Genomic DNA, 16184 nt, shown 5'->3' on the forward strand with positions numbered 1-16184 from the left:
CTTCTTCTTCTTCTTCTTCTTCTTCTTCTTCTTCTTCTTCTTCTTCTTCTTCTTCTTCTTCTTCTTCTTCTTCTTCTTCTTCTTCTTCTTCCAGAATTCCAAAGCCTTCTGGACCCCGTTCCTTACCTGCTTATTCTATTATGTCTGTCTGTCTGTCTGTCTGTCTGTCTGTCTGTCTGTCTGTATCTATCTATCCATCCATCCATCCATCTATCTATCTATCTATCTATCTATCTATCTATCTATCTATCTATCTATCTATCTATCTATCATCAATCCCTAGAGCTGTTTGACTCCTTTCTGGCCATGGCTTTATTGTTTCAATCATTTATTTTTATGTTTAGCCTATCATGGTTCTTCCCTTTGAACAGGCAAGTCTTCAGAGTATCTTTTTACAATAGTGTTTTTGCTTGAAGTTCTCCAGTTTTGTCTGAACTGACTCTTCCCGTTGCATTTCCAAAACAGCTGCTTAAAGTAAAGGCTCAAGTGACCCTGTTTATCTAAATGCATCAGATGCCTGCATCTTTTGAGTTTCAGCTAAGAAATTGAATCTCCATCAGAGCCTTCTATTTATAAGCTATTGCTGTTCTGCAGGCGATGCCCTGAATAAATCATTCTTTTTTTCAGCTTTAGTTGGTTCATGAGGCTATTTCTATGAAAGAATATATCAAATATGACTTTACTTGTAGCTTTTTTTATAAATACTTTGGAGGCCTGCCACTCAGCTCCTGAATAAATACACGGAGACCTATTCTTATTTATGAATGTCTAGCATTAGCTTGGCTTGTTTCTAGCCAGCTTTTCTAATTTAAATTATCTCATTTATCTTTAACTACATTTTGCGTCTGGGCTTTAACCTTTATTCTGTATATCTTTCTTTCCTTCTTACTGTGGCTGGGTGGCTGGGTGGCTGGGTGGCTGGGTGGCTGGGTGGCTGTGGCTGGGTGGCTGGCCCCTAGAGTCCTCTTCTTCTCCTTTTCTTGCTCCTCACTCTCTTAACTAAATTTCTCCCCCTATTTATTCTCTCTGCCTGCCAGTCCTGCCTATTTCTCTCTCCTGCCTAGCTACTGGTCATTCATCTCTTTATTAGACCAATCAGGTATTTTAGACAGGCAAAGTAACACAGTTTTTCAGAGTTAAACAAATGCAACATGAAAGAATGCAACGTATCTTTATGTCATTAAATAAATATTCTATAACATAAGGAAATGTAACAATCTTAAACTAGTATTCCATATTTACTGTCTTAAAATTTTCATATATATGAGAATTTATATGAATTTTTCATATACATTTATATACATACATGTACACACACATACATACATACCCCACATACACCTTGATGTTGATTTCTTCCCAATCTGCAGAAACTCACAGAGCAGAAGAAAGTGACTGATAAACTGCCAGTATAGACAAAAGAGTCTTTCAAATTTCCTGCTTCATGGAAAAGTCTGCTAGATACTATGGGCCTATAGGCAGAAGATGGATGCCCCAACATTACAGAAGAACTTTGGGTGACCCTCTAGGCAATGAGATGTCTCTTTCAATTCTAGAGTTTTGGAAGTTGCTTTCAATGCACTTCCTGTTTACTTAGGTAATATCATATCCTTCTGGAGTTGCTGATGAATTTGAAAAATAAATAGTTATAATTATAGTTTTCCTTAGTTATGATAAGAAATAAAATAGATATAAAACTTTGAGCTCATAAAGATAGGATAGATGATAGAGTATTTTCCTTAATTTTCCAAATAGTAAATGGATTAATAATTTAACAATAATTCTTGCTTGATAACTGTTTTGTATATGTAGTTTTACTATGTTAAAGTTAAAAACCTTACTTTTATTTAGACAGAAAGGAGGAGATGATGTGGGATGTGCTTCTGTATATGTGTTACTCTTATTGGTTAATGAATAAAGCTGCTTTGGCCTGTGATAGGGCAGAATATAGCCAGGCAAGAAGAGATATCTAGAGAGAGTAGGTAGAGTCAAAGAAATGCCATGTAGCTGCTGAAGGAGATAATTGCCAGAACCTTACTGGTAGGTCATAGCCTTGTGGTGATACACAGATTAATAGAAATGAGTTCATTCAAGATATAAGAGTTAGCTAGAAATATACCCAACTCTTTGGTCAAACAGTGTTGTAATTACTATAGTTCCTGTGTGATTGTTCAGATCTGGGCAGTTGGGAAATGACCACACAGTCTGTGTTTACAGGAATTTATGAGACCTGAAGTGAGTGCTAGGATATGAGCTCCCATTCTCGTAACAGAGCATCATGTGCTGTGAGCAGCTCTCATCCTCAAACACTGTAGTTGTTAATTATGAATACTCAGTCAGAAAACTCCTCATCAATTAACAAATTGATTTTTTTCAGTTGTACCCAAAAGTGGTATTATTTTTCTGGTTACTGAAAAAGTTCGATAGTATTTGAATACAAGGATCTCATCTCATATTTTATTGGGGTTCCAGCATTCCTGCAAACTGCCTGCTGAAGTTGGCCATGGGGATTACAGTTTGTAGCCTGGGAGAGAACATGTGGTCACTATAAATGACATTTTGATGCTGTCAAGAGCTGGTGAGGCTTGAATGTGCTTTTATGGGCATCCCTCACTGGTGACAACTTCTATGGTACAAATTATTAAAAACATTGTGTTTACATTTGTTCTCCTTGTAAATGTGCCTTATGAGCATGCACTGTGGGTTTATATAGGGTGTTAGGAGGCAGAAAAGGTTATTGTTCCCAAACCAATAACAACCCAGTAAGGAAAACAAATTATCAGTGGATTTCAGAAAACTGTGACATGTTTTTGGACCTCTCTGCCTCTGTCTGAGTCACTTTTATTTGAAGCTTACTTAAATTTCATTCTTTATTTTCAGGACGGGGATAAAGGACTGAGTTGTCTCCATCTTTGCTTCTGTAACAAAATGAATTTTTGTCAATATAACACAATGAAAGCAATAATGATTTTTCTTCAACTAATTATAGAATGAATATAGTTCTTACTGGAAAGACACTCTTTTAGTATATCTTGTGAGAGAGTAAAACTGTACAAAGTGAATGATTAGAGTTCATTCAGATCTTAAAATATTAGGTTAGAAACTAGCTTAAATATTAAAAGGCTCTAGTGAATAAACCCACTGTTGGTTGCTGTAGTGATTTAGCATTATAACTGATCACTGTGCTGGCTTTGCTACTTGTGGTATTTAGTGAAAATGTGATAGCAAAAATTTGCACATTGATACCCTCAAGTTTTCTAGTATTTCATTTTACAAAGATTCTGTAAATGTGCATAGAAAATACATATTCATGCCTAGGAAGAAACCTGTTTGCTACCAATGACTAGCTCTGAGTAATTGCATGGTACATTCTGCTATATTTGTGCCTATATTGAATATGTAGGGTGCTTTTTGGTAGGATGGCCGTTTTTACTATATTAATCCTACCAATTCATGAACATGGGATATTTTTCCATCTTCTGATATTTTATTCACTTTTTTCTTCAATATTTTAAAAATTTTAATCATGCAAGTCTTTCACTTGCTTCGTTAGAGTTACCCCAAGATATTTTGCATATTTAAAGACATTGTAAAAGGTGTTGTTTCCTGATTTCTTTCTCAGCCCATTTGTCATTTGTATACAGGGAGGCTACTGACTTCTGTGAGTTGATTTTGTATTCAGCTACTTAAGTAACTAATATTCAGAGATAAATTCATCATTAAGTTTTGGACCATTGAATTAGTCTTTTGATTTGGGGGCTAACTTAAGAAATAGGAAAGGCTCATCAGATCAAAAAGCCAAGAGACAGAAACCAAACAAAATGAGGAGAAAAGAAAAATTCTCAGCCCCAAAAGGGCTTTTGTGAAGTGGTATAGGCCTATATTCCCACGGACTCTAACAAAGTGGTAGACATGAGTACCTCTTCTTCCAAACCCTTTATACAGCCTGTGAGAAGGCACTGAGCACCATCATAAGAAAGATTTGGCAGCCACTGGCTCTGTACATAGGTTCATGGAAGGGAGGCTGCTCCCCTCTTAGGAGTCACAAAGATTACCCTAACAGTGAAGCAGGGCTTGCCAGTGACAAGCTCTAAAACCCTTGAGTAGCAATAACAAAAGTTATTGGCAAAGGCAGGAAATTCAATTAATACAGAAGGATGCTTATGCCTTGACACTGGGGGACCGATGACATCACTCATGGCTGAGCTGTTTTCCTGGTGTTCCTTTCAGGATGCTGAAGGCAGACAATCCTGGTTGTCAAGTACAGGGCCTTCCCATGTGTTTCCTTAAGCTTTTCATTCCTTTCAGAAGGAAACAGCCCAGTTGTCTCCCTCTCCTTCTCAACTCTATCTCACAGCTGTTATAGAAGCATATGCCAATTGTTTAAAATTTTTCTATCTATGCCTTTAAAATTGTTAGCATTATAAGGAGGATCAGTACATTTCTAATGAGTTATATCAACTTCTCTTTCAGAAATCGATGAGAAGAGGGTGACCAACACTCAAGAAGTAAGTTTTCCTATATTTTGTATCAATGTGTTAAAACATAACTGTGATATCACAGTGTTTTTGTTTTATTTTTCTTTTCTCCTTATTCTGAGAATCAGAAGTAGGCTTTCACACACAGGCATATTCTCCACAGAGCTACATGCCCAGCCCAGGATATTATTTGGAACACAGTTTGTGGGTGCCAATCCACATTAATGTTAACTGTGTGGTTGATAACACACCAATAACATAAGCAGTTGACATAAATAAATATCACTGTGATACAGAAAGTATTCAGGTTGCTTTTCCTGAAAGAACAGGTTCCCATCCTCTGTGGAAACACAGGAAGAACCTCTTTTCCAAAACAACATATCCTTAGACCCAGATTCTGAAATCAAGATACCTTTAGTGTATATATGTTGGTTTAGTTTAGCAATCTGTACAATAAAAAGTCTCTCTGTAGTTAGTTCCTTCACAGTCAAGAAATTCAAAGAAAACACAATAATATACATAATACAGACTCTCTTTGTATTTTACACCTTTACGTTGCTTGTATTTCTTTTTTTTCTTTAATCTATTACTGTTGTACTCTCTCTCCTTAAAGACTTTGTTTTATTTTTTTAAAAAATGATTTAGTTCTTTTTATAGCTCTCTATATTCTTTTTTCTTCTCTCTCCACAGCCTACATATATTTATCCAACACTGTGACCCACTTAAAGGTCTTTTTCATTTGAATCTGTTTTTATTGTGTATCTGTAATTCTTTTCTGACCAGGACTGCTTCTTAAAATGCTAAGCTGGTGTGGCTAGGGCCAACACACCCTGCCTACTTGCTCTGCCGGGTCCAAATGGTGGAGATGTGTTCGCTGCCCCTGAGAGTCATGTATATTGTCCCATTTTTAGGCACACAGTGGGTCTATGTTGCCATTAAGCAGTTTGTAGCATTCTGCCAAACCCCATTTAAATGCTCTGCATCGGACCTCCCGGCAGAGTTGGAGCTATTTGTGCTGGTGAACCAGGAAGCCACTGCTTTTTTAAAAATAAAAATAAAAAAAAAGAAGCAGTTTTTTGTTTGTTTGTTTTGCTGCCACTGAATTAGGAAAACCTCCATTAAAGTAGCTGCGGCACGTCGCCAGCAAGCAGAACCCACCCGGAAAAAAATGTGGTTAAACTTTGTATTTTAGTGTGTAGAATTTCTTTCCAAGCCCTCTCAGGTTTTATGTGGATTTAACTAACACATGTTAGAGTGCCAATTTGAATAATTTGCTGAGACAGTAAAGGCAAAAATACTTTGAAAACTGAGCACTTATGTAAAGTAGGCTTCACTGTGCTTTGTCGTTACCTTACTAAAAGACCACAACACTTGCATAGAATTAACTTTCTATGCATCTTAGAATGTGTATATGGAAAAAGATACAAGGAATCCCAGTGGTGGTAGCTGCTCATCAAGATCAGTCTGATATGACTGAAGCAAGAACAGTCCCCCAGAATCATCAATCACAGTCAACATTCATGTAGACTGGTACCAGAGAACCCTGTTACAGAATATGCCCGGCTGGGACATGACTTGGTGGAGAGTGTGCCCGTGTGAGACCCGGGGTTTGGTCCTCAGTATAAGGAGAAAAACAAGCTCTTGGGCAGCTTGTTCATTTGCTAAGGATTGGGCCAGTGTTTGTTTCAGTTTCCTTACCTTCACTTTTTGATAGATGTGTTTTAAATCAGTGACCAATAACACCAGGATGAGATTTTGAGGACAATTTAATTTGCATAAATGTGCCTCAATTCAAGTTAAAACTTTACAAAATTGTTTCTGCTTTCTTTCAAACTCTACACATTTTTCTTATATACATGGAAAGCATAAAACCAGCCCTCAAATATATCTTATAACTGTTTATACTTATGATTTTCCCAACAAAGATCACTGCAAACACTAGAAATCATTAATTAGGAACTTTTCCTTCATCCCATTAAAATATAAGTTAATATCATTTTAAAAAATATTTTCAAGTCTCATGTAGCTTCAGTGTCACTGGATGGTAGTGTCTGGCCTTAACCTTCTGATGCTCCTTATCCCTCCTCACTGGGACTAGAATTATCAACATAGACAGCTATGTTTTGTGACATGATTAGCAAATATGATGTTTTGTGCATGCTAAGTCATACTACAATTCTATCCTTTCAATAAATATCATTGTAAAAATATCAATAAAAACTACATTGCATTATTATAGTGTATCAATAAATATAGATTGTTTAAAAATCTATTAGGACACAATCTGATTGGTGAATGAACTATATAAATAATAATAATAAATAATATCTTTAATATATAGATGATTCCTTGTGATTAAAGGATGCTGGTTTTGACCATGAGGCATATTCTTGTTTCTATCATTTTTAAAATGTGAAACCTCTTAGTAACCTTATCCTGATCTGGGGTATTTAGGTAACAGTTCAATGAAGCGGTTTTGGTAAGAAAGGACTTACCTCTTGGACAAACAAAAGGTATCGCCTTGACATTTTCATTCTGAGTAAAAGCAAGGCTTGGACTGAAAGTGGGAATTTAAGAAGGTTTGGAATTTCTTTTATGAATAAAGAACTCAACTTTTCCATTTGGAACTCTCATTAATTACAGAGGCAGAGCACACACACACACACACATTGTGAATGTCTATGTCTATACATACCACTGGCATACTTTTTGAAGTATACTTTGTATACTATATTTTTCCTGCAATTGAATTAATATTCTTTTATTTCCTTAAAATAAACTAATCTGAGGACAGGCAAGATGGCCTAATAGGTGAAGGCCGTGGCACTGACCACCGAGTCTGATCTCCCGTATGCAGCCGTGAAAGGAGAGAAGCAATTCTACAAAGCGCCCTCTGACCTCAGCACCTGCATCATGGCATGTGCACATCCAGACGTATCCACACACAGTGGACTAACAATCCAACAAATGAAAAATGATAAGTACAATAAAATTACATACAGTACTGTTAAACTAATGTTAACAATGAAGATATAAAAGCGTGAGAATTTTAAGGTAAAAAAGAGCTTTGGGTCCTGGAGGTCTGTGGTACCCTGAGCGTCTCTATAGCTGATTACAGCTCTACTTCCTGCCAGGGAAACAGCAGAAAGCCCTTTGAGATACATTGCGCGTTATCCTCCTCACACGTCCACAGCAACGTACTTTTGACGAATGTCTAAAGCTTTCTTTTTCTTTGTCCACAGTCGCAGAGTGCATCCCCTAAGCAAAGGAAGCAGAGTGTGTACACACCGCCTGCCCTGAAAGGTACTCTTCAGGGACCGTTTTGGGGTGTCGTGAACAGTGGTTGTTAGGACAAGCTGTTTGTCGCGTAGACTGTTCTGTAGATTGCGTGCTCGTCTCAAGGCTGTGATGGGGAAGGCGCTTACATCTCAGAAGCATTGTTCCCTTATGGGTGAGGCAGGCAGTTGAGGATCTGATGACAGCGGAGTCCCAGAATCTTAGCATGGGGAAACAAATTTTCAAAATAATGACAAAGATTTTTTTCTCTCACCGTTCTTTGTACCGTTTCTGTGAATTTTCCCACAGTCTCTAGTTATGCTTGCTGATTGGCGCATGACTATCAGGAGTTCGGGGTTTTGTTGGTTTGTTTTTTATTTTGTTGTCCCCCCCCCCCTTTAATTCAAGGAAAGCAGAGGAGTTTGAGCTAGGTGCAAATGGAATGCCAGGGGTTGCCTCGCTGCCTCGTGTCAGGAGCCACTCTGCTGAACCCCACCTAGCACCAATTTGTGGAGCTCTTGCCAGCTGCCCAATCACAGCAGAGAATGCTAGCTCAGATGTTGGCGTTTCCCCAGACTTTCTCTTCAGCGTGGAACTGCCAAGTAACATCTAAGTGTATCAGTATTTTGACTAATACTAGTTCCAAGAAAGGCTTCTTTTCTTTTTCACACACAAATGTTCCTGACACAAGCAGCGTCTGTCCAAGCCAGTATCTTGCCTCCCAGCTTGGCTCCCTGGCTGCTGGCTCTGGGTTCATCACCCAGAGTCCTCCAGCTCTGACTCAGTGCCCCAGAAGCCAGCGGGGAAGCTTAGCAGTCAAAACCGGGAGTGAGAGTTCCCACTTTTTCTGCTCTTTTGGGGGAGGGGGATAGAAATGGATCCATAGCTACTCTCAGCAAATCTCAGCCTTATGCAATTATGAAAGGGTGAGTCTATTTGTACAAGGATGAGTACATGATGCATTGTCTGCATTGGAGTTTATCCCAAAGCAATTGCTGAAATTCCTAGGCATCCTTGTCTAAAGATTAGTGTGGCATTTTAAAGATATTTCTTCGTTGTAAGTGATTTGTATTCTTCAAGACATTTCAGTTTTGGCATGAATGGGCAACAATGAAAGATAAATGTGTAATTGCCCAATTCTTTCCTCTGTTTTATTTTGGGATAGCTTAAGCTAAATAAAGTAGTCCTCAAGTCCTCAGAGAATAACTATATTATTTTGAAAGGAAAATCTTAAACTCCGAGGCCTGAGGGGCCGTGGTGCTCATTATTTTTAGCTCCCAAATATTTTAAGAATGTGGGATTCTAGCGTTAAGGAAGCTAGTTCAACCGAAGTATTTTAAATATAACTTTACCCTGTGGAGCCCAGAGACTGTTCTTCAACAACCCCATCTACAATAATGAGGTAAAGCCTGAAGGGAGTACAGCCATGCCTTCGTGAAGGGATCTGGGTATTGATACAAGTCACTTCGTGAATATCTCTGTTAGTTTTCAGCTTATGGCAGAAGAGAAGGGCAATTCTAAATGATTACCTCCATCTATCTGTTCCTAAGAGCTGGAAATGGGTGTCTGAAGACCAACTGAACCAATGGTAACATATGGTCTATTTTGAGTAAAGAGAGTAGCTTTAATCATAAGACGGATGGCCGAACAAAGGGAGTGTTGTTGAGATGGTAAAGACATTAATGTAGTTGTTCCAAATGGGAAGTTCTTCGGATTGCAGGGGAGCAGTGCACAGTGCGAAAAGTGAGAGTAAAATGACCTGCTGGGGGTGTAAGGCACCCACAGAGGCAATTAACAGTTGTGAAACGAGCAAACAAACAAGCAAGCAAAACAACAACAGAAACTAGGAGGCAATTGTGCCTGAAATATTCTTCCTCCCTCGAAACTTAATTCTTCTTCGTGCAAGCAACATCGAATTAGATTTTGCTGGCACCCATATGCATTGTTGACAGATAGCAAACTGACCATGAATCTGTTTCTTCACCTCCATTTCTACTGATTTTCATATTCTCCAATCATTTCTTGCTGTCAAACTATAAGCCTTTTTTTGCTTCACCATTGTCATCTCAATAGGATTTTCTACGTCTAGAGCTGGGCTGTGGAATGGACAGGTCATAGTTTGTCTTCTGATTCTGCCATCCGTTATGATTTCAGTGCTCTCGATGGTATGCCATCTACAGAGAAAATAAGTTTCTCTTCCATATTCTTAATACAAAGCCATTACAGTTCTGTCAAATGGAACAAAACGCAGACAGAAAAAGAGAGTGCCCCGAAGCACTTGGGTCTCCCTCAGGTTCACGCTTGCTTTGGCTGCCATGATTTAGCAATTATCCACCAGACAGAACAGAAGGCTCTCCCTTCGCATCCGAGGTCCTCGGAGGCTCTCATCTTTGACAGGATGAGGTGCTTCAGATGTCCTGTGCTCACCACACTTTTTATAATATACAGATCAACCATAAATTTAAGATACATATTGTACTTCAAAATGACAGACGTTGACATTTTCATCAAAAACACTGACTTTTCCCTCGCACTATAATCTAGATAATTCAGATACGTAGAAAGTTCTAAAGATTATCATAAAAATGACAGCGGATGGCTGGAGGTCCCTGTGAACTCTCCTGGGGTTTATTTGTGTGGTCGTCAGTCTGCAGTTTACAGAACAGTCGATTAAATTATTGTTGGATTGCTTGAGTCTTGTTTTCAAGAAAGCAAAGTGAATTTGATTCCTGGCACTGAAAATGGCTGACTCATTTCCCCGCTGTGTGTGTGTATGTGTTTGTGTGTGTGTGTGTGTGTGTGTGTGTGTGTGTGTGTTCTACTGGAATTCAAGTGTGATTTACTGCAAAGTAAGTGCTATTGATTTCAATGGAGCCTGAACAGTAAACAAAGGAGAAGATAGGAAACCCACTTAGTGTGCAGAGCCCATTAGTATTATATTTCTATTCTTAATGTACAGCAAGCCGTATGTTTCCTTTACTTCACAGACATCTTCTCTCAGATTTCTTGTAAAGGAAAATTTTGGTTGCTTCAGTGCCCTGTGAGCGCTCTTCTGAGCTAAAGGGTCAGGTCGATCTTCAGATGTAGAAGGCGTTTTCACTCCAACCTCTTATTGTTAATTTTTCCAAAGACTGCTGCATTCATAAATTCTTAATCTTAATTTAGCCTCCTCTTATAAAAAGAGCAACAAATGAAAATACAGAACAATTCAGTGTAGAAATCGAATGGCCTGATAGAAAGGCTAAAACAGTTCTAAGGAGGGGCCTCAGATTGGAGCCAGGGGGGGTGGGATATTACTGAAGGATGATCCGTCTTATCTGCAGGGGAAGTTGCTTGTCACACTGATTTCAGGGGAACCAACATGAAAGAACATGGATTTTGAGGGACAGCTCATCAGGGTCTCTAGCTTGACATCTCCGTTTGTGAGCTGAGCCACCTTCAGAAACTCAGGGTCAATCTTGGAGTCTTCTGTCGTTGGCGCCATGGAGATCATCGGGAAGCAAGCAGAACGTGAGCGGAAAATGATTAAAATAGGCCTATCGGAACTGGGTCCATCTTAAGTAGTTTTTGGACCCTCTATGGAGAATGAGGTGCAGCCACGCCATCTCCATCAAGGCCTTCGTTGTTGAGCAATGAGAAAATGCGGAAAGCATAGCCAGGCCTGGGAAAAGGATGAGACCTGCTGCAGATCTGCCCTTGCCCAAGGGGAATGAAGTCAGCTTTAAAGGTACCTGATCCTACAAAGCATGGCTTCACCGCATCTTGCAAACGAGACTATGATTTTATTCAGCTCAGCTACAGGCAAACTTAGAAAGTATTCTTTGGCATTCTGGTTCCCTTTCAACACAGTATGGTCGCGGCTTCATTTCACCCAGCGGCTCCTCACAGACGCCATGTCCCGCTTTCCCAAGCGAACTAACAGTGCAATCAGACAGTTTCCAGAAAGTAGAAGAGCGAGGTTTTGGCTATGGTGGATTTGGATGCAGACACAAAGAGTACAGTAAATGTGTCTTGTGACCGGGCTGAGTGCACTATGGACACGCAGCTCAAAGACAGTGCAAGGAGATTAACAGGGATTGTACTGTGACTGTGTCTCGGGAAGTTCCCAGAAGGAAGCAGTCCCGGAAGGAATCAGTCAGCTCCACACTCTCCTGCCGTTACTAAGTACTGTACAGAAACGGAGGCAAAAACAGAGGGACGGGGCATTGGAGCTGCTTACTAGGGCGTTTCCACCCTAGTGTCTCCTGAGAACACTGGTTCTTAACTTTCCTAATGTCACGACCCTTTAATACAGCTCCTTGTGTTGTGGTGACCCCCCAACCACAACATTTTCATTGCTACTTCATAACTTTGCTACTCTTATGAATTGTAGTGTAAACATCTGACATGTGACCCCGAGGTCTTGTGACCCTCTGGGTGAAAACTACTGCTTTAGAGCATCTAGCTTTCTGCGCTCCTCTGCAGGTGTTCATTACATCAGTTGTTCTAAATCTTGGAGGGTTTTTATTTTCACTGTTGTTTTGTTTTGTTGCAAGATTTTTGTTTGTTTTGTTTTCGAGGGATGTGTGTGTGTGTGTGTGTGTGCGCGCGCGCGCGCCAGTTTAGTTTATTTACTATGCAGGGTAGGGTTCACTTGTTCAGTGCACGGTTTCTAGGTAACAAGGCACATTCTAAATATACACAAATCTTGCTCCTTAAAAATTGCGCTCTCTTTCCCACCCACTTCCTCCACCACCCTCTAATTACTCCCTCTAGTTTTAAGTTTACCTTCCTTCATCTCTGAAAACGCAGGTCGGGAACTAAGAATGCTCCCTGCTCAGGCGTCAAGTAGATGCCTTCCTTCCTTTCTAAGGACAACATCGAGAGAGAGTGGAGCAAAATAAGGGAACAGACATGGACTTCTTGTCATACAGCATCAACACAGACTACTAACTTAAGAGGATTAAGGAATCGGGAGATGAATTAAACCTCAAAATTGAAAATTGGGATAAGTACTTTAGTCAACTTCATGATGCCGCTTAAAGCACTTGAAAGTGAGGACGCCATGTAATGGGCGGAACATATCCTGAAGAAGAGGGAAAGCGGGTCAGGGAGCCCGGGCCAGACTCTTGGGGATTAGAAGGAGCGTTGAGATTTCACAGGAAGGACAGTAAAGGAGACTGTGGAGTTTGCAAAGCTGACCCCAGCAGCCCAGAGGCTGACTGATTGTTAGCCCGCTTCCAGCTGGGAAGATGGCTCTGGGAAAGCACTTTCAGCTGCCACCCTTCAGTGGGCAGGGATTCCAGGAGGTATACTCCTGTGCCCCAGGAGCTCACCGTGGTGTGTCTGTCCAGGATTCCAGGAGGTACACTCCTGTGCCCTGGGAGCTCACCGTGGTGTGTCTGTCCAGGATTCCAGGAGGTATACTCCTGTGCCCCAGGAGCTCACCGTGGTGTGTCTGTCCAGGATTCCAGGACGTACACTCCTGTGCCCTGGGAGCTCACCGTGGTGTGTCTGTCCAGCAAGGCTCGCTGTTATTAGGAGTAGTTATGGTCCTTTGCTATGAAGACATCTGTCTATCCTGCCGTGCCCAAAATCCAAGGAACTTCAGAAGAGGGTGACTCTAGAGAACAAAAGTTAAAGAGATGAAACAAAGCCCGAGGAGGACTAAATGAAGTCAATTGAGCCATCTGGTACCCATCTTTGTGACCATCCCAGCTGCTTTTGTTACCATCCAAGCGGCTGCCTCTAATAGGTTTAAATAGACAGTCGCCTTTTAGCCAATGGGGAAATCGTCAGGCTTTGGATCCCTTTGGAAAGTTCTGGTTGCTATCTGCCTTTCTTATTAACACTACTTTTCAGCCAGAGAGTCACACACTAAAAACATGAATTATATATTTTGAAGTAGAATCACAGAAATACTGGGCAGTTAGCACATCTGTTTCCATAGACTGTACACCTGTCATCTCTACTAAGTCTTACGTATAACATTTATTACACACCATAAACCGATACAGATGCTGTCTTTGTACTTGCACTGTGTTGTTCAACATTTTCGTTCTCTTCCTGCAAGCCGTTCAGCGGTGAGGCCACATGCAGACCACACTGTGTGCAGTTATCATCTCCCTGTGTTTTTCTCGTCTGTGACTTCACAGTTTCTCAGACTTTTCTTGGTGTGATAGCCTTGAAACGTTTGAAAACATTGGTTGGCTCTTTTTCTAGGACAAACATTTTGGGTTTTTATGCTGATTTTCTCATGATGAGACTTGGGTAATGGATTTTGGGAAGAAAGCTCAGAAGATAAAGAGACATTGTCCCCCATGATGTCAAGGATGTCGACTATTAGCATAGCTCATCCCCTGTCCGGGGTTGGGCTTCTTAGGGTTTGTTTTTTTTCCAATTTTTAGATTTATTCTGATTACTCCAATGAATAGCCAAAGATCCTGCAACCTTGTAACTTCAGGGGATTTTAAAATTATTTATTTACAATGTATGCCTGTGGGTGCTTTGCTCACCAGAATGTCTGCATCACAAGCATGCAGTGCCCACAGAAGCCAGAAGAGGGCACTGTATCTCCTGGACTGGGAGTCGCAGGTGTTAGTGCACTGTCAAGTGGGTTCTAGAACTCGAATATTGGTTCTCCAAGCTTTCTTAATGGGAATCTTCTTATATGATCTTTTCATTCTGGTTGCTACAAATTATTCAGGTTTTCTTAAAAAATAATCTCTGTGATTAGTTTAAAACACAAATTTAGTTTTAAAATGCAAATATGCTATAGATCCTCCTACAAAAACAACGCTGTCCTCAAACTAAGTTTGTCACTAACCTCTCTCCAAGGCACAATTCCCCCTAGATGGCTGGCCACACAAATCCTAGTCTTGCTTCTCATTCCTCTAGCTATTTCTGAGTAAGGACCTTAAGTAAATCTTGTGCTTCTTACCTGACTAGCCACAGCCTACCTCCTCTCTTTTCTTTTTTTTTTTCATGCATAATCATTTATTGAGCTCTACATACCAATACTTCTCAAATTGTTCCACACAATAGGAACAGAGGAACATTGCCAAACTCTTTTTATACGGCTACAATTACCCTGAAACACAAACCACATAAAGACATTACAAAGAAAAAATCACAGACCAATCCCACCCCTGTCTTTTATTTTCCTGTTCACTCTCTCATTCCCACTACAGCTATGTTGAGCCACACTTAGTCCTGTGGAAATATACGAGGCTGTTGTTCTTCGTGCTTTGTAGCCCAGCCTCACTTCTGTAGAGAGTTTCTCCTCGATCCCATTCCACATCCTTTGAGATTGGTGGTGAATTCTGCACATGCCTCCCTGTGGTACCTGTGATTCCCCATGAGCTAAACTGATCCCTCCAGGACAGGAACCAGAGCAGGTGTATTCTGTTTCATTTTCCCTTTGTATAGCAAGAGCCCATAATAAATGCTGGATCTGTGGGTAAGTAATCTTTCTGATTTAGAAATTATAATAACGGCTTAATTTTGTCCATATTGAAGAAAACAACTATCAATTTCTTGTGTGTGTTTTATTCATTGACTCAATTACTCCCTCACACTGCCAACATTTATAAAATGCCTTCTGTATGCCAGGTCACAGATTAAGCTCTGGAGTTGGGATGAGCTAAACTTCATCTCTGCCTAGAGTAAAAAAAAAAAAAAAAGTCAGATGAAACTATGAGCTGTATGGAATACAGCTAATAGTATGAAGCTAATTATAATTCCGGCATGGATTTGGATTGCAGCAGTAGACGGTGGAGGAGGAAGTCTCTAGCTCTGCCTGCACATCCAACGGAGGCTTCACAGGAGACACAGGACTTCTGTTTTCAGAGGTGGGAAGAGAAAGCTCTCGAAAGAGAGGAGTGGAGGCAAGATTCCAGGCAGATGATTTGACAGAACTGGACAGACAGAATGTGAAAGAATCTTTTCCAAACACTGTGAGCTGCTGAGGGTCTTCCAAGGCCTGTACTTAGGAACTGGGCTGTATTCTGAGACAATGGCATGCTCTATTCAAAATTGTTTTCTGAGAACAGAAAATAATGGGTTTCACTGTAGCATTGTAGACATGGATATGGTTGTGCTTTGTGCATGCCCCCCCCGCCACCTTCCAGTCCTTTGTGCCTGCTCCTCCCCAAGCCCATCCCCTTCTGCTCTCATGCCAACAGATAGCAGTCAAAGGACAGATTCTACATGTTAGAGAAACATATAACACCATGCAACATTTGCCACGCTTTCCTCCATTTCCTTATCTTGTTCTTCCTCCCACCCCACCTCCCTTTAGACCGTGGCCTCCAGCCTGCATCCATTTAATCCCTTCTGTGCGTTCTCTCACTCTCTGTCACACACACACACACACACACACACACACACATACACACACATACACACACACATACACACACATACACACAAACACATACACACACACATACA

General features: G+C 40.5%; 1 protein-coding gene across 1 annotated transcript in view; it reads left to right on the forward strand.

Moving 5' to 3' along the window:
* Window positions 1-16184, forward strand: part of Ppp1r1c (protein phosphatase 1 regulatory inhibitor subunit 1C) — a 90925-nt gene that overhangs the window by 42458 nt on the left and 32283 nt on the right. Inside the window, exons 3-4 of the mRNA XM_005346637.3 lie at window positions 4474-4508; window positions 7721-7781. Of these exons, the coding sequence (XP_005346694.1) occupies window positions 4474-4508; window positions 7721-7781 (96 nt within the window). The remainder of the gene's footprint in view (window positions 1-4473; window positions 4509-7720; window positions 7782-16184) is intronic.

This window comes from Microtus ochrogaster, chromosome 4 (assembly GCF_000317375.1).
Source record: "Microtus ochrogaster isolate Prairie Vole_2 chromosome 4, MicOch1.0, whole genome shotgun sequence".
Classification (NCBI taxonomy): Eukaryota; Metazoa; Chordata; class Mammalia; order Rodentia; family Cricetidae; genus Microtus; species Microtus ochrogaster.